The sequence below is a fragment of the Lactuca virosa genome, chromosome 3 (genome assembly GCF_052849685.1).
Source record: "Lactuca virosa cultivar CGN04683 chromosome 3, Lactuca_virosa_CGN04683_v6, whole genome shotgun sequence".
NCBI lineage: Eukaryota > Viridiplantae > Streptophyta > Magnoliopsida > Asterales > Asteraceae > Lactuca > Lactuca virosa.
Genome location: NC_136428.1, coordinates 405,017,861 through 405,042,990, shown reverse-complemented (window position 1 = coordinate 405,042,990; position 25,130 = coordinate 405,017,861). Strand labels below are relative to the sequence as shown.

Genomic DNA, 25,130 nt, shown 5'->3' with positions numbered 1-25,130 from the left:
CCCTCTTGGTCCCATGACTCTGTGGACCCACTGGTCCTAACTCTGTAAACTCTGAATCATGCATATCACATATCACATAGAATCACAACACATAAATATCATACAAGATACACTATCACATAGCTTTGATTACCACTCTAGGTAAAGTATAGTGAGAAGACTCACCTCGGGAATCTCGGTAAAATCTCGATATCAGAATACTGCCCTAGCCTCCACCTAGTCACAATAATAAATTTCACTAAATAAATGTCTCCTCACAATTTGGATATTCTCTCATGCAAATCCCTAGAAGGGTAAAAGACCATTCTACCCCTCTACAGGCCCAAGGCCCAATTGTTGACAAACCTTAAAAGTCAACCCAAAAGTCAACTGTCCATTTTGACCAGACTCGCCGAGTGCACTAGAGTGACTCGGCCAGTACATGCCTGTCCTCCTCGCCCCTGATCCTCACTTGACTCGCTGAGTCAACCCTAAACTCCACGGGTCGCCACAGGTCGCGAGTCGCGGGGCAACCCGACTCGACTCGTCGAGTCTCTTATGGGCTCGGCGAGTTCCTCCCATGAAAACTCTCAAAAGATCTCTTGAGGTCAGATCTGCTTCACCAAACAGTAGATCCATCCTTCTAACACTCGAAAGTCACGTAAAGGTTCAAACTTTATGTTCATGCAATGCTTATAAGACCAAAAATGGAGGAATAACCTTTTAAATGTGATTTTACTCTCAAGGCTCACATGAGACCTCATAAAGCTGGAGCTTGGGACCTTTTGGACCTCTCAACCTCTCAAGGTACAGATCTATCATCTATACTCAAAGGGACCCCCTATGCTTCACAATCTAACTCAAAATGGTGCAAAGGAAGCCCTAGATCATAGATCTTAACCCAAAACAGAAAAGGAGTTCGATTAGATACCTCAACAGCGTAGATCTGAACTTGAAAACTCTGGATCCATAGCTCCCTTGACCTCCTCTTGCTGGAAACAACTTCTCCTTTGCTAAGTTACACCAAAATCGATCAATATGGCTTTATCTCTCTCTCAACTCGCTCAAGCTTTCAAGGGGTACTCTCTCTGGACAGGTAGCCGCAAATAGAGGCCATAAAGGCCTTTAAATAGGGCTCAGGCCCTGAGATTTAGGGTTTCATTTAACAGAGCGGACTCGCCGAGTCCACGCATCGACTCGCCGAGTCCATTCATTAAATCCAGTCAGCATTCGCGGTCCTACTCGACGAGTCTACGACTCGACTCGTCGAGTCCCTCTCTTTTCTCAAAAATAAATGATAAAATATAATACCTGGAATTCCGGATGTTACAATTCTCCCCCGCTAGAATCATACTTCGTCCTCGAAGTCTTGCTCCACAAACAACTCTGGATGCTGCTCACGCATCTCTAACTTCGGCTCCCAAGTCAGCTCGGACCCCCTCCGATGTTGCCACTGGACCTGCACCAGGGACACCTCCTTGTTCCTCAGAACCTTGATCTTTCGATCCCGGATCGCGATTGGCCTCTCAGCATAATTCAGGCTCGCATCCACCTGAATATCCTCCAGCGGTACCACCACCGACTCGTCGGCTATGCACTTCCTCAACTGAGATACGTGGAAGGTATCATGAATCTGGCTCAACTCCGCAGGTAGCTCCAATCAATATGCTACTTTGCCTAACCTCGCAGTCACCCTGAATGGACCAATGTACCGGGGCCCCAACTTGCCCCTCTTCCTGAATTGGATCACTCTTTTCCAAGGAGATACCTTCAGGAGTACGAAATCTCCCACCTGGAACTCAAGCTCGGATCGTCGCCTATCCGCATAGCTCTTCTGGCGACTCTGAGCTGTCACTAACCTCTGTCTAACCTGCTGTATCTGCTCTGTCGTCTGAAGCACTATCTTAGTGCTACCCATCACACGCTGCCCTACCTCTCCCCAGCAAATGGGAGTCCGACACCTCCTCCCATACAACAACTCGAAGGGAGGCATACCAATGCTCGAATGGTGGCTGTTGTTATAGGAAAACTCAGCCAATGGTAGGTATGTGTCCCAGCTCTCTCCGGAGTCCAACACACATGCTCGAAGCATGTCCTCGAGCGTCTGAATTGTCCGCTCACTCTGTCCGTCCGCCTGGGGGTGGTAGGCGGTACTGAAATGGAACCTCGTACCCAACTCCTCGTGGAACGTCTTCCAGAACCTGGAAGTGAAACGTACATCTCGATCCGACACAATCGAGATCGGCACCCCATGTCGCGATACCACCTCCCTCACATACAACTCTGCCAGCCTCTCGGCAGAAGAGCTCTCACTGATAGCAAGGAAATGCGCGCTCTTCGTCAGCCGGTCGACGATCACCCAAATTGCATCGACACCCCGCGCGGTCCTTGGCAATTTGGTGATAAAATCCATAGAAATCTGTTCCCACTTCCATTGGGAACCTCAAGTGGCTGCAACTTGCCATGCGGACGCTGGTGCTCGGCCTTAACCCTGCGACAGGTCAAGCACCTCTCAACAAACCATGCTACATCCCTCTTCATACATGGCCACCAATAGTCCCTCTTCAGGTCCAAATACATCTTAGTGGCCCCGGGATGGATCGAGAACCTCGACCAGTGCGCCTCCTCCATCAAAGTGGCGCGCGTCCCGCCTGCATACGGCACCCAAATCCGACCCTGAAAGGTCATCAGCCCACAACTATCGGTAACAAACTCAGGTACCTGCCCAATCACCCGCTCTCTCTTGCGATTCTCCGGTCTCACGGCCTCTGACTGGGCCTCCCGAATGGTGTCCAACACCGGAGTCATCACTGTCAATCGCATACAAGTGTCTCGAATCGGGGTACTCTCCGCCCTACGACTCAGCGCATCAGCTACAACATTAGCTTTGCCCGGGTGGTACAGGATCTCACAATCGTAATCCTTTACCACATCCAACCATCTCCTCTGTTGCATATTCAGGTTGGGCTGATCCATCAAATACTTCAAACTCTTGTGGTCTGTGTATATGGTACACCGAACCCCGTACAGGTAATGGCGCCAGATCTTGAGGGCGAACACCACTGCCCCCAACTCCAGATCGTGGGTGGGATACCTCGTCTCATGAAGCTTCAGCTGCCTCGATGCATACGCTATCACATGCCCTCTCTGCATGAGCACCGCACCCAACCCTGATATCGATGCGTCGCAGTACACCACAAAATCCTCCATTCCCTCTGGAAGGGATAACACCGGGGCTTCGCACAACCTCTGGCGAAGAGTCTCAAACGAGGCCTGCTGCTCAGGACCCCACGAAAAAGTAACGCCCTTCCGGGTCAACCTGGTGAGAGGCACGACGATCTTGGAGAAATCTTTAATAAATCTCCTATAATAGCCGGCCAACCCCAGAAAACTCCTGATCTCGGTGGGGGATCTCGACACCTCCCAACTCATCACCGCCTCAATCTTGGCCGGATCGACCAATATCCCATTCTGATTAACGAGATGTCCCAGGAACTAGACCTCTCGTAACCAGAAATCACACTTGGAGAATTTGGCGTAAAGCCTCTCCAATCTCAGAACTCCGAGGATCTCCCCCAAATGCTCCTCATGCTGCTCTCTGGACCTCGAATACACCAATATGTCATCGATGAACACGATCACCGATCGATCCAACATTGGCCTACACACCCTGTTCATGAGATCCATGAACGCTGCCGGTGCATTGGTGAGCCCGAAAGGCATCACCACGAACTCGTAGTGCCCGTAACGAGTCCTGGACGCCGTCTTCTGGATATCCTCATCACGCACTTTCATCTGATGATATCCAGACCTCAGATCAATCTTGGAGAACCAAGATGCTCCCTGCAACTGATCAAACAGATCATCAATCCTCGGAAGTGGGTAACGGTTCTTGACCGTTAACTTGTTCCACTCCCGGTAATCAATGCACATCCGGTGTGAACCATCCTTTTTCTTGACAAAAAGGATCGGCGCTCCCCACGGTGAGCTACTCGGCCGTATAAACCCCTTTCCCAGCAGCTCCTGAAGCTGCGAGGATAACTCCTGCATCTCTGGAGGTGCAAGGCGGTAGGCCGCCTTGGCAATAGGCGCTGCCCCCGGAACCAAATCGATACGGAACTCCACCTGCCTCTCGGGAGGCACACCCGACAACTCCTCGGGGAAAACATCCGGGAACTCACACACTATCGGGACCTCATCGACCGACCTTGGTCTCTATGCACCTACCCTAGTATCCACCATATAAGCCACAAACCCACTACAACCCTGCTGTAGACTCTGCCTCGCTCTCGCATCTGAACAAAATGCTGACCTAGAACGGGTACCCTCACCATAAACCGTAAGAACTCCCCCACTAGGGTCTCGTATGGTCACCAGCTGTCGCTCGCAGTCGATAACCGCTCCAAATCTGCTTAACCAGTCCATGCCCACGATGACACATACATCTCCCATAGCAATCGGGACCAAATCAATCGGAAACTCAACGCCGAAGATCTCGAGTACACATCCTCGAATCACATCAGTGGCATACACTGCTCTCTCGTCAGCTATGGAAACTCGCAAAGGTCGACTTAACGCCTCTCGACGAGTACTAATGTGCTGACTAAAGGCTAACGACACAAAAGACCGACTCGCACCCGAGTCAAATAACACCAACGCAGGTACAGAACACACAAGAAATGTACCTACGCATATCACAATATAAGCATAACACCACAAACTCAAAATAAACAGATGAAAGAATACATACCAGCCACAACATCGGGTGCTGCGCGGACTCCTCCGCTGTCAACTGGAAGGCTCTCCCGCGAGCCTTCGGCGCCTCGGCCTTCACCGACTGACTCTCCGTAGCTCGAACAGCAGCAGGGACAGATCCCTGAGAAGCTCCCTAAGCTGACCCTCGTAACTGCGGACACTCGGCCTTTCGGTGTCCGGTCTTGTTGAAGTGAAAACACACTGCAAACCCCTTGGGGCAATCCTTGGCCATGTACCCCTCCTTGCCACACTTGTAGCAAGACCCTGCTCTGCATACCCCCTCATGACTCTTGCCGCACTTACCACAAGTGCGGCCCTTCTGGTTCCCTGATCTCGAATCGGCGGGCTTAGCCCGCTTGGCAGCCGGCTGGGACTGTGCCGGTCGCCGATCCCTCCCCTGAGACTCCGCCTCCTCCCTGGCCTGAGTCTCTAGCTCAATCTCTCTCTTCCGGGTATTTTCCTGAAGCTCGGCAAATGTCCGGTATGTCGAGTTTGCCACGAACTCGCGGATATCTCTCCTCAAAATACTCAAATATCTGCTCATGCGTGCCTGCTCGGAAGACACGTGCTCAGGGCAGAACATCACCCTCTCATGAAACATCCTGGTGATCACTGTAACAGACTCGGTACCCTGCTTGAGGGTCAAAAACTCCTGGGCCAAACGTTCCCTTTCCACCGGGGGAACGTACTCATCTCGAAACATAGTGGTGAACCTCTCCCAGGTCACCGCAGCGAGCTCTGCAGAAGTGAAGTGTGCTGTCACAAACTTCCACCAGTCCTTCGCTCCCAAGCGAAGCTGGTTCAAAGCGAACCGTACCCTCATATGCTCCGGACATGAACATGTGTAGAAGCACCCCTCAATATCAGAGATCCACCTCATCGCGGCTATAGGATCCTGAGTCCCATCAAACTCTGGTGGCTTCGTGTTGCTGAACTCCCGGTACATCAACGCGTCACCCCCTTGCGGCCTGGCAGCAGCAACTGCTGCAGTGGCTGCAACAACAGCAGCATCAGTAAGAGCAGCATACCGCTCATCAAAAGTCTCAATCAGTGTGGTCTTGATAGACCCGAACATCTCTGGAATCTCAACGCGGATGGCCGCAGCCACCTCATCATGGATCATTTGGCGGAGCTCCTCATCGCTCACACCCCCTCGCTAGTCCCTGGCCTGTGGCGTGTCCCAACCATGATGTCTCTCTGGAATACAACACAAGATATCAGAGACTCGCTCGAGTGTACACACACTCGATATCCCATTCCTACTTGATCCCTGGTACCCTAAGGATTCTTACTTGGGCTGCGCACTGATCCGGTGCCTTCGGTAGTACGGGCCCAATACTACCGTCCACACCGCATCAATATTCACCCCAAGTCCTCCTCCTAGGATCCCAAGTCCCGAGTACTCTATTCTCTCTATACATAGTCTACTCTCTAGCAGATCTCTCATAAGCTCCTCGCTGCTATCTATTCACTCTCAAGCATCTCCTAGCAGCAAAATCTGTAGGCTAAGGCATCACAAATCAGGCCACTCTAGTCCTAATAAGAATACCTAGCCTACTCTAGCATGCATATTATATCATAACATATCTCATAACTCATAATGCAAGGCTATTTTGGGAAATCACCGTTCGGGCGCTGACTGATCGTACACACTGCTCTGCTCTGCTCTTTCAAAAACTTTTTACTCTTGAGAAAATTTTATGAATTTTATTTTGAAAATCCCTCAAATCCTCAGTTTGAGTTCAGATACGCCCGAAGGTGCACCCGAATCCCTCAAACCAAGGCTCTGATACCAACTTGTAACACCCAAATTTTTGAATAATTTTTCACAATTTTAAAACATACTTTCATTCATAAGATAATAATAAACATAATGTATCCACTGTCATCATAGAAAAACATATCCCAGAATCATATAAACAAAAGCTCCATGAGTGTGTACAGATCATGACGGCGCCTTCCCGCGATCATCACTGGTACCTGAAACACATACACAAAACTCTGTAAGCATAAATGCTTAGTGAGTTCCCCAAAATACTACATAAGCACATATCAGCCACTCAAGGCTGTAACTCTGATGACCCTCTGGTCGAATATCTCTGTGGGACCCTCTTGGTCCCATGACTCTGTGGACCCACTAGTCCTAACTCTGTAAACTCTGAATCATGCATATCATATATCACATAGAATCACAACACATAAATATCATACAAGATACACTGTCACATAGCTCTGATTACCACTCTAGGTAAAGTATAGTGAGAAGACTCACCTCGGGAATCTCGGTAAAATCTCGATATCAGAATACTGCCCTAGCCTCCACCTAGTCACAATAATAAATTTCACTAAATAAATGTCTCCTCACAATTTGGATATTCTCTCATGCAAATCCCTAGAAGGGTAAAAGACTATTCTACCCCTCTACAGGCCCAAGGCCCAATTGTTGACAAACCCTAAAAGTCAACCCAAAAGTTAACTGTCCATTTTGACCAGACTCGCCGAGTGCACTAGAGTGACTCGGCCAGTACATGTCTGTCCTCCTCGCCCCTGATCCTCACTTGACTCGCTGAGTCAACCCTAAACTCCACGGGTCGCCACAGGTCGCGAGTCGCGGGGCAACCCGACTCGACTCGTCGAGTCTCTTATGGGCTCGACGAGTTCCTCCCATGAAAACTCTCAAAAGATCTCTTGAGGTCAGATCTGCTTCACCAAATAGTAGATCCATCCTTCTAACACTCGAAAGTCACGTAAAGGTTCAAACTTTACATTCATGCAATGCTTATAAGACCAAAAATGGAGGAATAACCTTTTAAATGTGATTTTACTCTCAAGGCTCACATGAGACCTCATAAAGCTGGAAGCTTGGGACCTTTTGGACCTCTCAAGGTACAGATCTATCATCTATACTCAAAGGGACCCCCTATGCTTCACAATCTAACTCAAAATGGTGCAAAGGAAGCCCTAGATCATAGATCTTAACCCAAAACAGAAAAGGAGTTCGATTAGATACCTCAACAGCTTAGATCTGAACTTGAAAACTCTGGATCCACAGCTCCCTTGACCTCCTCTTGCTGGAAACAACTTCTCCTTTGCTAAGTTACACCAAAATCGATCAATATGGCTTTATCTCTCTCTCTCAACTCGCTCAAGCTCTCAAGGGGTACTCTCTCTGGACAGGTAGCCGCAAATGGAGGCCATAAAGGCCTTTAAATAGGGCTCAGGCCCTGAGATTTAGGGTTTCATTTAACAGAGCGGACTCGCCGAGTCCATGCATCGACTCGCCGAGTCTATTCATTAAATCCAGTCAGCATTCGCGGTCGTACTCGACGAGTCTACGACTCGACTCGTCGAGTCCCTCTCTTTTCTCAAAAATAAATGATAAAATATAATACCTGGAATTCCGGATGTTACAACAGGCCCAAAAATCATCCGAGAAACTACAGAAAAGATCATACAAATCCGGGAACGACTAAAAGCTTCAAGAGATAAACAAAAGAGCTATGCCGATAAGAGACGAAAACCCTTGGAATTCCAGGTTGGTGACCCTGTTTTATTAAAGATCTCACCCTGGAAAGGCATGATACGCTTCGGAAAGCGTGGAAAGCTGAATCCGAGATACATTGGACCATTCGAGATCCTCGCTAGGATCGGTCCTGTAACATACAAACTTCGTTTACCACAAGAACTTAGCAACATTCATCCTGTTTTCCATGTGTCGAACCTTAAAAAGTGCCTATCCGACGAAACCCTTGTGATCCCTCTTAATGAGATCGAGATCAACGAGAACCTTAATTTCATGGAAGAACCAGTCGAAATCATGGATCGGGAAGTCAAAAGAACGAAAAAAAAGTCGCATACCGATAGTGAAGGTCCGCTGGAATGCCAAGCGGGGACCTGAATTCACTTGGGAGCGCGAAGATTTAATGCAACAAAAGTATCCTCATCTCTTTCCGAGTCCATGATTTGTATTATGTATTTGAATTTCGGGACGAAATTCCCTCTATCGAGGGGATGATGTGACAACCCGAATCTTTTTCCGTTAAAGTTAGGGGCTGTTTGGCAGGATCTTAATTTTTAAGATCTGAATTTCTAAGAGGCTCTGAATTTTTAAGATCTGATTTTTTAACATATTGTTTGGTTGGAACCTCTCAGTTAATGTGCTAAATAAGGAAAATGACCATTTTACCCTTCTATATTATTTTCAGTTAAATTCAATGTTTCTATTGTATAAAATAATTTAACCAACTTCTTGAATAATTATAAAAAAATATAAGCACCATACAAAATCCAAATTAAATACAAGATCCAAATATAAACACCAACACCATTCGAAATCCACCACCTTTCGCCCCAAACCGGAGGTTTGTTGCAGGAATCTATTAACATCCATTTGCATATCATATTAGCCAAAACTGTTGCCAGGAATATCGTCTTTAGGAAGTGCTCGTTTCACCTCAACAAACTTATTGTTGGGTTCATGGAAGGTCTCTTGAATTTGAAGAACTCTATCAACATCATCTTATATGTCAAATGAGATGAAACCAAATCCACGAGGTCTATTGGTGGTTTGGTCAAACATGATTACTACATCAGTTATATCACCATAACTTTCAAAGTATTGACAGAATTTCATGTCCATGTCCTCCTGGAGCTCCTCCCAACATTGCTTCAGGTCTAGACATTTGTTGTTCTTCCCTCCATAAAGCCAACTTAGCTTCCAGCTGCACATCACAAATGAACGACATGTAAACACCAGGGCATACACACTAAATGCATAAATTAAATTCTCATTGATTTGAATTTGAAATGAAATACATGAATAAAAGAAGTTTATAAATTATAACCAGAAAATGAGCCCTCTAAATCTTGTATATGAACAAGTTTAACCATCTGATGTAACATTTTGATGCCACCATAATCAATTATTTGATTATTGTATAATACATAATGAATATGTATTGAGTAGGAAGCCTCACAGTAGCATGTCGAATTTCATGGATTTCCAGGAAAGCCACAAGTCATCGCACCTAATGTATAGAACTCGTCACAAATTTCATAGCAACTCACTGATTAACTCCTATGAGTTCAACCACTTCGTCTTAGATCCTCACCCAAAACAGAGATCCGATTAACTATAGCTTTTATTATCGATTTTTAGGGCAAAGGAATACAATCACACCTGGAATCGGAAAATTTGGCTACTTCGACAAAGGGAATCGGCACTACAGACGACGATGAAAGAGGCGGCGCCGCTGGAGGGGTTGTCGACGACGAAGTCGATGGTGAAGGGAAGCAGCTCGGAAAAGGGTTGAGTGGGAGAAACGAACGCTGGTTTGGTGAAGTATGGAGTGACGAAAAAGAGCGCTGAAGTTTTAGGGCAGGAAGGGAAAGCGTGTCTTTTTTTAAGTTCAGACATGGCTCTAAATCTGAAACTTTAAGAGGTATTAACAAAATTAAGAGGCAACAAATAATAGGCAAACAAACGGTCTAAATCTGAATTTTTAAGAGTCTGCCTCTTAATTTACAGATTAAGAGGCTATCAAACAGCCCCTTAGCTCGATTCCGTTAATAAAATTTGAATCTTATGGAGTTCCGTCAAATTTCCTTGGTTTGGAAAGTCATTTAGTTATATAATTGAACTTTATATAAGAGTCGGAACCAAAATCACGCGAAAAACCCGAGTTTCCTTTGAAAAATCAATAGTTTTCGGCCTGAGTGATGTTCACGGCCGTAAACCCGTTTACGACCGTAAACCCGTGCACGGCTAGTGATAGGTGGCCCCCACCACCGACCATGGAAACCCCCTATAAATATGAGCATCTATCCCCCATTTACACTTTCCAGGCCGAAAACTCCCTCATTCCCTCTCTAAACATCTCAACCGTAAACACCAAAACACCCTCTTTTCTTCCAAAAATCATCAAGAATCACATTTGAAGGTTGTCTTGGAGCATCTAAAACGCATTTTTCATCGAATCCAACATCATTGTTCTTGAGTTTACGGCCGTACACCCTTCAAATCTTTAAATCTTAAAAGGCCGCAAACCGTATACGGCCACACACCCTTCCAAGATTCATAAATTCCTCAAGAACACCGTTCACGGTCGTAAACCCTTCAAGGGGCTGTTCACGGCCGAAAACAGTTCACGACCGGAAACCCTTCACGACCTCTCAACATGAATACAATATTAACATGTAATAAGAACAAAATAAATGCAAGAAATTGCAGAAGAAGAATAAGAACAGAGTAAAGAAAGAACCTAGAATTTTTTTGGGAGAAGAATACCGCTGAAGAAGAATACTGTAAATCGTAGGAATCAATCCAAAATCGTAAGAATAGCAACTTCAATGAAATCGTATATATAAGGTGTTTTTAAATAAGGAAATCACTATCTTCCAAAAAAAATTGGGATAATAAGATATCATCTTGGAGATTTTCGGCTATTCATCTGGAAAAAAGAATGATATCAATTATATTGATTTAAAATTTCAAATTAATTGACTTGCTTATTTAATAAGTTTTAAAATTCAAACCATTATCTCAAATTGATTTATTTTACGTAGGATATACTGAGAGATAAATTATGAATAATAGTTACTTTAATTTTCACTCTCAAATATTTTGGTGATTTAATGGGATTAAATTAGATTTTATATGTTAATAACCAAATTATTGATATGCTTATTTAATAAGTTTTTTTAAAAAAAAAAAGTTAAACGAGTTTGAATTTTGAAGCCAAAAGCTATATATATAAGGGAGTTAAAATGAAAAACAATATTAATTAGGGTTAATGATGACATAGATTGTCAAAAGATGTCTTGAAGGAGATGCATGCTTGGGTTTGTAGAGATTTGTGTGAAGCCAAAACGGTGGTGTGATAATTGGAGATGTAAGGAAGATGCAAAACATAAATTCTAAGAATACATGAGCAAAAAGGAACCACCTTGTGGTTCTACGTTCTGTTATGAACAAACAAATCATCAATTGAAGCACAATCATTGACATGAAGACGAAGAGGATTAGGGAATTAGGGTTTAAGAGAGAAAAATAGAGGAGAAAGATAGGACGGTTATTAATGTTTTTGGCCATATTTATGGAGAAACTGATATCCCGTATATAAAGAAAATGATATGCTTCAATTGATAACATAATTGTTGAATTTAAAGATTCTATAATTAAATGTAATTGTGTTCGAATTGTGAAATATATTTTAGAAAATAGGGATATATTCTATAATTAAAGATTCCATAATTAAATGTAATTGTGTTCGAAATGTGAATTTAGAGATTCTATAATTAAAAGTTTGAATTCTATTTGGGGAAGATGATGTCAGCAATTTGATCTAAATATGAAAAACATAAGATTGAAATACAATCAACGGTTCTGATTGTTTCATTGGTGAATTAAGGGTTACCTTTTAATAATATTTAGAGATTAAGATTACAAGTCGTTGGATTAAAAATGATATTTTTGGATTTATTCGATTTCCCTTGTTTAAAGGCAAAAGACTGGTATGAAGCTTACGACGTCGTTAGGCCAAACCTTACCCTATAACGCTAACTGAACGGAACACACTACACAGAGTCGCATGAACCCTAAAACTAATCGATCGATCCGTGAAGACTGAAGACGACGCAATCACGCAAGGAGAGTGGTCGACAGGAAGTCAGGAAGCACCGAAGCAAGCTCTCGACGCACTGCTTTAGTTGTTTGAACGATTTGCCATTTGACGATTTCTCGATTTTCCGTTTTCACGACGCATCAGGGGTAAGTGCAATCTCGCTTTTTCCATTTGCTATATAATCACAAATTCCCAAAACTCTGTTTCTAGGGTTTCGCATTCCGTAGAGCAAAACTCCCAATTATTTCCTTAGAGAAAATCAATCTTTTTCTTTCTATTTCTCCAGCCGACGGACTCGTTCCAATCGTCTTCTCCATTTGCCCACTCAGACGACGTCATCCCTAGGTTGCTCCGGCGACATCTTCAAAGGTGAGTCTATCTCCCTCCCTCTCCCTCCCCTAATCGCTGCTTTATGTATGGAATCAAACTTTGAACAATCGAATTTCTGTCGAAATCGCTGCTTGTTGTGTTCAATTTCATTGGAATTTTTCTGGAAATCGATGCCTGCTGTAGTTTTTTATATGTCGGTTATGTTGATTTTAAATCTTGTTTCTTTCAATCAAAGACCTCTAAAACGGTTCACCCTTTGAAATTGATACTGATTTCGAACCCAAATATCCATTACCATTCTGATTTTAATTACAAAGAAACCAAACATTCAACATGCCATTGTCTACACCATCAGTTTGTTGGTTCAATGGTAAACTAAAAAAGTTAATGTTGATTATGTCGCTGTCTTCATGGGGTAAAATTGGTTCAATGGGATAAACAAAATGAAAATTTACTATTCTTATCATTAAAATCGATTCAATTTCAATTCCTGACATATTCCAATTCCTTGACAGATTCCAGTTCCTCCATAAACATTCTGCAGTATGCCTCGCAGGCGAGATGAGTATGAAGATGATGTGGATGAGGATCAGGATGACCCGGTTGATGATGATGATGATGAGGATTATGGCACTAGCCGTGGAGGAGGCGGCAGTGATCGTAAGAGGAGGAGATCTGATTTTATTGATGATGTTGCTGAGGAAGATGAAGATGAAGAGGAGGAGTACGATGAAGATGATGAAGATTATGGTGGCGGCGGCGGTGGTGGTGGTAGCCGTCGCAGAGGAGGAGGGAAAGCATCAAAAAAAGCATCTGGTGCTGGTTTCTTTGAGCTTGAAGCCGACGTTGACACAGATGCTGAAGAAGAGGAGGAAGAAGATGGCGAAGATGGTTAGTGCTTCTTATATTTTTTCACATCTCCTCACTTTATTATTTTCTCTAATGTTTTAAGTTCTTGTTCTTCTTAGTTTTAATCTTATACCAAGTGCAATGACAAGTAAAGTATAAATTTATTAAAATGTGTACTCTCACCATGCTTAGGTATAGGCTTTAGCTTTACTTGTTTGTGTTCTTGTCCTTTGTGATTAGTTCTATAGGCTGCAGTGGTAGTATGCTTAAGGTTTTGCAGGTGATGCCCTTCAACCATTTTTAATTGTAACAATCTTACATCCCTCACTACTTGTTGCAATTATAGGATGCTGTAACATAAGTTTCTAGTCTACATGGCTAATTGATGTTGAGTTAGTGATCAATCTAGCAACTCTAATGACCTTTTTGTTAAAACTCAGTTGTTGGTTAAGTGCAAAGTCCTATAGAGGCTCTGTCTACTCTTGAAATGGTGTAGAAAGGAAAAGAGGAGTTGTTGGATTTGTATTTAATGGATACATGAATGACAAACGATTACCATTCTAACCATTTCCAACAAAATCTGTTTGTTTTATAAAACATAAAACAATCTGAAGCATTTTTGTTGCTGATTTGGCATACAATACATTACAGACTTCATAGTGAATGAGAGAGTTGATCCGCATGAAGAAGAGGGTGCGAGAAGGATGCATCATCGTCCTTTGCTTTCACGTGAAGATGATCAGGAAGATGTTGAAGCTCTTGAGAGAATAATTCAGGAGAGGTTTGCTAGAAACCGAACAGAATATGATGATGATGATGCCACAGAGGTGGAACAACAAGCTCTCTTACCATCTGTTCGTGATCCCAAATTATGGATGGTGAAATGTGCGGTATGTATGCCAGATAGATACCCTTTTTCAAACTATAATTCAAATCCATTCCATCTTTATATCGGAATCAAGTGATTTCTTTCATTAATTCTCTCTTCTTTCCATTCCATGATTGATTGCTAGATTGGTCACGAGAGAGAGGTGGCTGTTTGCTTAATGCAAAAGTGCATTGATAGAGGTTCCGAGTTGCAGATTAGATCAGCTATTGCCCTTGACCATTTGAAGAACTATGTCTACATTGAAGCAGATAAAGAAGCCCATGTGAAAGAGGTGAGTTAATAAGAAAATCTATGAGAACCCTCTGATATGTAGAGGCGTGTTTTGTTCACCTCTAGTAACTAATATGATTTTTGTGAGGGTTCAGGCTTGCAAGGGTATGCGTAATATATTTACAGGCAGTAAGATTTTGCTGGTGCCTATAAAGGAAATGACTGATGTTCTTTCGGTTGAGAGCAAAGCAATTGATCTTTCAAGGGATACTTGGGTCAGAATGAAAATTGGTACATACAAAGGGGACCTTGCAAAGGTAATAATAACCCTTTTTATTTTTTGCTAAGTTATCATATTAAACTTAATAAAGTTCCTTTCTTTTGTGTGTAGGTTGTGGATGTGGATAATGTTAGGCAGAGGGTTACTGTGAAACTAATCCCAAGGATCGACTTACAGGCCTTGGCAAACAAATTGGTATTATGTCTTATTTGTTTTTCTATAAATTTTAAATATCTATATAAAGGAACTTTTAATCATGATTGATTGTGTTCTTGTGTGTGTGACATGCATTTCAGGAGGGTAGGGAGGTTCCAAAGAAGAAGACATTTACCCCTCCACCACGCTTTATGAATGTTGATGAAGCAAGGTGGGTTTAGTTTTCAGTAATATTTTTATTCTTTTATACATTTTTCATCATGTATTACTTATTGATGTTTTTAGAGAAATGCATATTCGTGTTGAGCGGAGGAGAGATCCAATGACTGGTGATTACTTTGAAAATATAAATGGCATGATGTTTAAGGATGGCTTTTTATATAAAACTGTATCCATGAAATCAATAAGCACTCAGAATATACAACCAAGTTTCGATGAACTTGAAAAGTTTCGGCAACCAAATGAAAATGGGGATGGAGATATTGCTAGTTTATCATCACTATTTGCAAACAGAAAGAAAGGACATTTTATGAAGGGCGATAGAGTCATTGTTATCAAGGGGGACCTCAAAAATCTCAAGGGCTCTGTAGAGAAAGTAGAAGAAGGCACTGTTCATATTAAACCACATGCGACTGGACTTCCCGTAAGAAACATAACATCTTCCATTTTATTACCCTAATCAAGATTCAAGATGCTATTGCTAATATGTAATATAATTTATATATATATATATATATGTATATATATATATAATTGCTGGTATGTAATTGTTTATAGTTTTTGTGGTTTGCAGAAAACTCTTGCTGTAAGTGAAAGAGAGCTCTGCAAATACTTTGAGACAGGGAATCATGTGAAAGTTGTCTCTGGTGCACAAGAAGGTGTGACTGGAATGGTTTTAACTGCTAAGGGGCATTTGGTTAACATGGTGTCAGATACTACCAAAGAAGTTGTAAGTATTTTGTTATGAAGGCTCTCAAAAATCTAGGTGGTCTGTGCAAAAGACGTGAATGCCCTTCTCTTCCTCTCCATTGGAAATAGCCTTAGAAATCTTGTCCTGTTTTTTTTCCTGTGTAACAAATAAAGAAACCTAATGGAACTAGTAGTTAGTGAATGACACTTGATGCTTTTTTCAGCTACAAGTATTTTCTGACAATGTTGTGGAGAGCTCTGAAGTAACATCTGGCATCACCAAAATTGGGGATTATGAGCTTCATGATCTTGTACAGCTGGAGTAAGCTAGCTTTCATTCTACATACAGAATGTGCTCGATCATTGCTTTGCTAAGTTTGCCATCTTATATATTTTTTCTGATTTTTTTTTGTAGTAATTCCAATTTTGGTGTGATCATACGTGTTGACAGTGAAGCCTTTCAGGTGGGTGGGTTTGATGTTTTGTAATTGTAGGCAGCTGAATAACTTGGAATTGGGTGGGTGATTATGTAATTTAGTATTTTTGTACAGGTTCTCAAGGGTGTTGCAGATAGAGCGGAGGTTGAACTTGTTAGGTTGAGAGATATTAAATACAAGATTGATAAGAAATTAAATGCTCCAGATTATTATAAGAACACAGTATCAGTGAAAGATGTAGTTAAAGTTCTTCAGGGCCCATGCAAGGCAAGACACACACACACTTTTTCTCTCTCTGAAAGGGTTAAATGCTGCCTAGAAATAGCTTTGTACTTCCATTGATCTGTTGATTATTATATTACAAAAAAAACGAGTTTCACTGCTATAAATATAATTGGGAAAAGTGTAATGTCCTAATAAGAAAAAGCTTATAGCTTAATCAATCAATGTCTTGATGCGAAAAAAAGTTGGAAGCATATTATCTATCATACAAAGCAATGGAATGGAAGTACATTGGCGTTTCTTGCATTTAGCTCCTGTTTAAATAAGGTGTTCATCTACTTACTGATGTAATTTATAATATGAAATAGGGGCGACAAGGTCCGGTTGAGCATATTTACAGAGGAATTCTGTTTATATACGATCGGCATCATCTGGAGCATGCAGGATTTATCTGTGCGAAATCTCAAGCATGCGTATTGGTTGGCGGGTCCCTTGGAAATGGTGATAGAAATGTATGTAGTTTTTGGGATCATACTATACTATGCTATACTATTTGGTTTTGAATTTTGATGAACTAAACATGTCTTGTTAGGGCAATCCATTGGCATCAAGAGTTGCACAACTTAGGAATCCCAACCGTATTCCTAATTCCCCGGGTAGATCTACCAGAGGAGCCCCACCACTACGTGAGTTTAGTTTTTGATTATTATTATTAATTAGCAAATGAAAAAAGCAGGCTAATGAGAATAGGATGTGATTTATGATTTATGATTTATATGATATATGTATGTAGCTGGTGGGAGGAACAGAGGTGGTGGCAGAGGGTTTAAAGATTCTTACGTTGGAACACGCATTATAATCCGCCAAGGTCCCTTCAAAGGATACAGAGGCCGGGTTAAGGATGTTAGTGGCACATCAGTTCGGGTCGAGTTGGAGTCACAAATGAGGGTTGTTACAGGCAAGCAATAAATACCCTAACCCTAACACTACTTTTGTTCATTTCATTTCACAACACAAAGTACAAACAATTTCCTAATAATTTTAAAAAAAAAGTATAATCGTTTAGCCCATTTGCTGTTAATGACTCCTGTTTATTTTACTTTTCGCAGTTGATCGGACTCATGTCTCTGATAATGTGAACAAGACGGCCCCATATCGGTATATTGAATGGACCCCACCCTTTTTTTTTTTTTTTTAATCTTAGAAAGATTAGATAGGCACCTTCATAACTGTTTTATTTATGGTGTATATATATATATATATATATATATATATATATATATATATATATATCAGTGAGACACATAGGTATGGGTCTGGAAGTGAGACACCTATGCATCCTTCACGAACCCCACTCCATCCATATATGACGCCTATGAGGGATTCTGCAGGTTGGTTGGTTTTTTCATGCATAGTAAGTAATTGTTTTTCATGTTTCATGTTTAACGAATTTGAATTTTCCATCAGCAACACCTATTCATGATGGAATGAGGACGCCTATGCGTGACAGAGCATGGAATCCATACGCACCCATGAGTCCTGCCAGGTTTGTAGCTTGCTACCTGTCTTTTTCTTTTTCATAAGACATGATATCATGATTGTTTAAACCAAAAAAGAAGAGAATTTTGACATGGATTGGATTGGATTATTTTGTTTAGGGAATCTTGGGAAGATGGAAACCCTGGTTCTTGGGGAAGCAGTCCTCAGTATCAAGTGAGCACTAGTCCCTTTGATTAATTAATAAAAGATTAATGTTTATAATAAATGTATGATATGATATGCAGCCGGGAAGTCCTCGTTCAAGAGCATATGAAGCACCAACTCCCGGTTCAGGATGGGCCAATACTCCTTCTGGTGGAAGTTACAGTGAAGCTGGCACACCAAGGGATAGTAGGGATAGGGATACCACCCCTGCCTCCTATGGTAACTTAAACTTTTTTTCTCTCTCATCATGTTAATTGTTAGTTAAGTTATTGATAGGATATATCATGTGTTGTGTGTATGTTACTGCAGGTAATGCTCCAAGCCCTTACTTGCCATCGACACCTGGTGGACAGCCGCCCATGACACCAAGCTCAACATATTTACCTGGTACACCAGGCGGCCAACCAATGACTCCTGGTGGTGGTGGGTTGGATATGATGTCACCTGTAGTAGGTCAGTGTGTGTTGTAAATTGTACTTGTATACCAATGGATTCCTTATAGTTAATATTAATATATTTGCATTTGTGTTTGTGTGTTTGCAGGTGGGGATAACGATGGACCATGGTTCCTGCCAGACATATTGGTGAATGTACGCAGATCAGGTGAAGATGCTGTCGTTGGTGTCATCCGAGAAGTGCTATTGGTTGGTATTGTGTGTTGTGAATAAATATGTTTTTTAATTATATGAATATGAATATGATTAATTGGGGTGGGGTACGTGTCAGGATGGGGCATGTCGAGTAGCTGTTGGTGGGGATGTGATCACTGCCAGCCCGAACGAGATGGAGGTGGTAGTGCCAAGGAAGTCAGACAAAATAAAGATAATGGGTGGGCCCCAGCGTGGGGCTACAGGGAAGCTCATTGGTGTGGATGGCACAGATGGAATCGTTAAAGTGGATGACACTCTTGATGTTAAAATATTAGATATGGTCATTCTAGCCAAGTTAGCACCACCACATTAATTCCTCCTTCTCCTCCTACTCCTCATCATAAGTTTTGAAACCTCCCTCCCTCCCTCCAGGCTTGTACATTATGATTATATATTTTGGATTATATATGACTGACTTGACTATCAGTATTCAGTAGTAGTAAGTAGCTAGCATTAGCAAGCCCCCCTAAATACGCACGTTTCATTTTGTTTTGTTGGTTAGACAAGTTCATTTCCATGTGTTCAGTTGTGTTGTGTTGTGTTGCAAACACCACCACATGACAAGTTCTGGTGTGATTTGAACGGGATTAAGAACCAAAAATAAATGTTTATTATCTGTGTAAAATGTATATATATGGGGGATCATGGATAGGACTGTTATAATCCTTGAGTGTCGATCAAAAGCACAGGCAAGTGATCACGAGAACACGAGAAAGGGTCTCATCCTTCAGATCCATAGATTCTTCCCACTTGGTTTATTTTATTGCATCACGCTCACTCACTGCCACCTATGTTATGTTCACCGAAACAGAAACCAACATTGGTCTGGTTGTGCTTTTTATGACAATTATAGTGACATGGCATGTCCTTCACTTTGCATTTAAAATATGGGCAGGTGCCCAAGGTGTGTAGTCAGCGACCATGACCTACATACACTGTTTGTTTGTCGGCTTAACCAATGCGAGTCTATGAGAATGTGTGATCCATGCATGTTTCTTAAGCCAATGCTGAGTCTATGAGAATGTATGATCCATGCATGTTTCCCACATGTGCCATGCCAATGACTCACATAACCGTGTATGTTTCTTGCATCATGGTCAATCACTAGGTCCAACTTCATGATGTAGGTGACCATGTTGAATCGGCCATGTGAAATTATAGTTGGAAAATGATAAGATTTTTTATTGTGAGGCATTCTTTTCATGTTAGTGAGAGCTCACCTAAAGATCCAGCTAGCACCAATCCAATTTGATTCGATCAAGTTACACAAAAATAAGGCATGGAAAGTCAACTTCACTAGCCGTGACACGATAAATTTACTGCCCTAAATCAAGATTAACTGCAAGTCTTTTTATTTGTGTTAGTGACAACCCACAAAGAGCTAGTTATGGAAAATTGCTAAACTGACGCCTTTTCAACTCAACTAAGACTACGATTGGGTAAATTACGACCATAGCATGAAATTTTCTTGACATCAAGACCCTTCATCCATGACAAAGGGGGATTAAACAATGTTTCATGCGAATCCAACTTGATTTGTGCGAGTTATGTAGAATTATGATACAAAAGCTGGTTCGGTTGTTTTGAGTAAGAGTAGGCCATGGTAAATTATGACCTACACACAAGATTTTTTTTATTGTAAGGACAACGTTTAACACAAATAACATATCATTTGAGCGAGTTATGAAAAATTATGATATCAAATACCTTTAGCTCGAGTATGGCCATACCACTATGAACATTGACCTACATGTGAATCTTGATAACAACGGCCAATGTTCATGTAAATGAAGGTTCATGCGAGTCACCGGAAACTGCTCACAGTGGCCGAAAACTATATAATGGACCCCGATTAACTTTCATTCTAGATCCGCCACTGCCTAGACCATGGTAAATTATAAGACTAGAGGTATGATATGTTGAGTGCAAGACTTTTTATACATGTTAACAAGAGATCCCTAAAGTTTTGTTCCTCTCCGTGGTGATTCAAAGGGAATGTTAAAAATTATGATGCGAAGTCCTATGTAAGACCCATACCCTCGTAATTATGACATAGTCACGTTATTTTCGATGGTAATGCCTATGCCCTTTATTGATGGAAATGATGCATGGCGAAAATTTTTATGCCAACCTAACACCGTTTTAGCGGATTACCAAGTTATCAGACGAATATCTGCGTGTTGCTAGGGATGTCAAAAAGTCTCGTGGGGGCCCCGTCCCGTTTGGGGGTTTATTTAAAAAAATTGGGGACGGGGACGGGGGCACGGTTAACCCCCGTTTTAATTTCGGGGGCGGAGGCAGGGGAGGACAGTCCCGTTCTGAAACCCCCATGGGGCCCCCGTTAATAAAATATACATATATTTACATATATTAATTATATAAATATAATAAATAATAATATGATTTCGAGTTTTCAAAATTCAACAAAAAATATGTTTTTAAGTTGTTATTATAATGTTTTTAAGATGCCATAATTCTTTGTTTTTAACATGTAAAATTATGCTATAAATAATTATTTGTTACAAAAAAAATAGTTTTTTTTAGCCCAAACAACAACTTCTTTTAGCAAAAAAAATGGCAGCCCAAAATCAATCGGGGGCGGGGGAATGGGGGCGGTGGATGAGGATGTACTCCCCGTCCCATTTGCCCCCGTTGACATCCCTACGCGTTGCGTAGAATACAATTATAAAGTTTTAAATATATATTGTTTAAATATAAAAATGACATTGTTAACTTTGATATATTAATTCTTATAATAATTTAGTATAAAACATTTGATTATTTTGAATTATATGATAAGGTAGATATCTATTAAACTATATAATCTCAATGGTCTCAATGACCTCTGCCTACGTGTACGTGATACTCATAAATAAAATTAAATAGAATATATGATTTAATGTTATTTATAGTTGTTGTTATGATTAATTGATTTTTTAAAACTTTAATTGATTAACTGTTTAATTTCTATCATTGTAGTTATTTAAAACATCCAACATTGTTTTTGTTTTTATATGTAGCAATATAATCTTTTATATAATGTTCATTTTAACTATTATTGTTGTAAGTTATTTATAAACTACTTATTTAGAAATTAATAATGGTTATAAAAATAGATTTAGGATTATAATTTATGTGTTACATTTAACACTATAATTTATAACTTATAACTATTTATAAAATATTCCTTGGATTTTCTTTAAGTTTATTAAATTTTCTATTTAAGTTAACATTTTAATGCTATATTTAAATTAACAATTTAAGAATTGTAAACAAACTATTTAAAAATTGTAATTTTAAACTGACAATTTTTCACATACGTCAACATATCAAAACTAATAAGTTAAATATAATATCTTAAAAGTTAAAGACATAACTTTATAAGCAGAAGTTAAATACGTTTATTTAATATTGAAGTTTAGTTAATTTTAGGATTATAATTTACGCTTTGCATTTATTTAAATATATAAACAATAATTATTTGTTTTTTTATATATAAACAATAATTATTTGTAAACATGTTCTATGTTATTGTACTCTCAGCTAAAGAGATTGCACAATGTTTTTTAATGCCCGAGATAGGATAACTACATAGAATATATATTGAAAATATTTGTACCCCCGTATCAAAATTCTTTGCTCCGCCACTGTGGTGAAATGAAAAATCTCTTTCATACTTATATGGAAAATTTAACATATCTGTGACTTTTAATTAGTTATTTTTTTCGAAGCCATACAAAACAACAATCATATTTAACATATCTAATTAAATATTATCCACATCACGCTATATACCATATGATTGATAACATGTATCTGATCTAATATATATTAACGATTAAACCACAACATACAACGATTGTATTAAAAGAATCCAAAAACCAAGAAAAATTAAAAAACGAATTAGTAAATAACAAACTTACAAATTAAAAGCTATAACATAATAATATATCTCGAAAAGTGGTCATAAGACTTCAAACCAACAAAAAAACCTTTAAGTTTATTTTCTTTGTGAAGTTTGTATGTGATTTGTATGCATGTATGCATTTCTACACAAAAACCTTTAAGTTTTTCTTTGTAACATGCACATTATTAACCTAGTGTAATTATCGTATTTTGCAAGTCTGTTAGTGAATATTATTGAATATTATATGATTTTGAGCGTTGAATTCTAACAAGATAGTTTTTACGAGATTTGAAGTAAAACTATGTTTAGAATCATTCGGAAAGTATTGGAAGTCTTATGAGATTCCAATCAAAAGTCAACTATTGAAATTAACGAAAATATTAAGTTGGAAATAAGTAAAAATAATGTTATTGAAAGTTGTAGATTATATCGTTAGAAACATTTAGACGAAAACCTCATCGAAATCCAAGTTATAACGAAGAAGTTATGACTCATTAAAGTTTCGCGACAGAACCGGTACGATGTTATATGACGTAAAAAGTGAGTTTTCAATAAACTACTTTTTAACTTTAGTAATCTAAATGAAAGTTGTAGTATTCGTTAAACCGAGAGCTTTCATAAAAAGAACGTCCAAATCTGACTTCGTATGAGGAAGTTATGATTTTTCTAAGATTCGGCATAGCAGTACACAACCCGCAACTCGAAATAAAGATCGAGTGATTTTTAGCCGACACAACTTAAACGATAATCGAAGGTCTCGTCAATAGTAGTACAACGGTAAAAAGACAGACGAAAACGAACATCGGATGAAGAAGTTATGAATTTTTAACGGACTTTTCCTGTCTCGTCCTGTTAAAAATATAATATTAAAAATGAAGTCAAAATAAGCCGACAGAGTCTAAACGAAATTTGTAGAGTATAATCTCACCTACGGGTGGATATAAAGAACGTCAAAAACGGAGTTCATATGCGCAATATATGAATTTCTGAAGTTCGGAACACAAACTTCGAGGTCTGACCAAAGTCACGACGTGAAGTAGTTGATCGACACCTCTCAAGCCTAGAAGACACGCGGCAGGCCTACGAGCTGACCAGGATCGAGCTCAGGACGTGAGCTTATATGGCTCACGACGTGAGAGTCAAATTTCCGACCTATAAATGGAGGATCAGCCCTCTTGTTTCCGTTTACACAAAAACGCAACCCTCTCTCCCGTATTGCTGATTTTGAGCTATTTCCCGAGCCGACGATCGTTAACTGCTGACAGTGTCTAGTCATATTCTACCGGTAAAAACGCACTTAAGGGGTAATTTCATCACAACATTCGGTTATTTCACGGTGAGTTCAATATAGGGACAATTGTATGTTATGTGTTATATGTTCAATGTGCTTTCTTGTGTTATTCTGGTTTTATATCATTGATCGTGTAGAGCATGTCTCGTATCAAATTGGGTAATGGATTTGAGCCTTGGGCCATGTAGAGCATGTATCGTATTATTCTGGTATTGGATTTATGCCTTTGGCCATGTAGAGCATGTCTCGTATCACTTCTGGTATTGGCTTTGTGCCTTTGGCCATGTAGAGCATGACTCGTATCACTTTTGGTAATGACATAGGGCTAGGTAGGGCTGAAAGCCTGTATATTCTAGTAGAATGATAACCAGAAATTGTTTATTTTCTGGCCACTTGGGCTGAAGTCTTATTGATGTATATCATGTTGAAATTGTTGTATCTCATTGATTGTAAATCCTTGAATCAAATCATTGGTTGATATGGAAAGCCTGCCATATGATACACATATGCATTTGTTGTTTTTTTTCCCTCTTTGCTCCTGTCATATTGATATGTATATGACATAACGTTATATTGTAACTGTTATTGAACTCACTAAGCGTCAACCGCTTATCCCTCTCAGTGTTTAGCTATTGCAGGTGATAAGCATCCGACATAGTCATGTACTGTTGGAAGATGTAGAATAGATAATATTATTACTTTTGTACTTAGTGTATAAATTCCTGGGAAGTTATGTAATATATGTAAAACTTTTTAAAAATCTTAATAGTTGGTTTGTATCCAAACTTTTGTAAATTATATTATGAATATGCATGTAGCATGTTTGGAGTAATAATATGGTAAGGTTTTAGAGAAGGGGTCTCACAATCATGGTATCAGAGCAGTAGTTTAAGTGAACTAAATCCCAGGGATTGGTATTTAGACTTAAACTATTTGAAGT

The 25,130-nt window shown here is 40.3% G+C and overlaps 1 protein-coding gene across 1 annotated transcript; it reads left to right on the top strand.

Moving 5' to 3' along the window:
* The first annotated feature begins 12,262 nt into the window (after positions 1-12,262).
* GTA2 (global transcription factor group A2) lies at positions 12,263-19,617 on the top strand. Its single transcript, XM_079087016.1, has 24 exons — positions 12,263-12,502; positions 12,643-12,725; positions 13,202-13,577; positions 14,187-14,425; positions 14,549-14,695; positions 14,790-14,951; positions 15,026-15,109; positions 15,211-15,281; positions 15,356-15,713; positions 15,864-16,019; positions 16,204-16,301; positions 16,395-16,443; positions 16,531-16,683; positions 17,007-17,150; positions 17,231-17,324; positions 17,432-17,596; positions 17,748-17,796; positions 17,935-18,029; positions 18,106-18,184; positions 18,297-18,351; positions 18,423-18,561; positions 18,652-18,795; positions 18,886-18,986; positions 19,069-19,617. The coding sequence occupies exons 3-24, from the start codon at positions 13,232-13,234 to the stop codon at positions 19,303-19,305; spliced, it is 3,165 nt and encodes a 1,054-aa protein (XP_078943142.1). The 5' UTR covers positions 12,263-12,502; positions 12,643-12,725; positions 13,202-13,231; the 3' UTR covers positions 19,306-19,617.
* Positions 19,618-25,130: the final 5,513 nt, after the last annotated feature.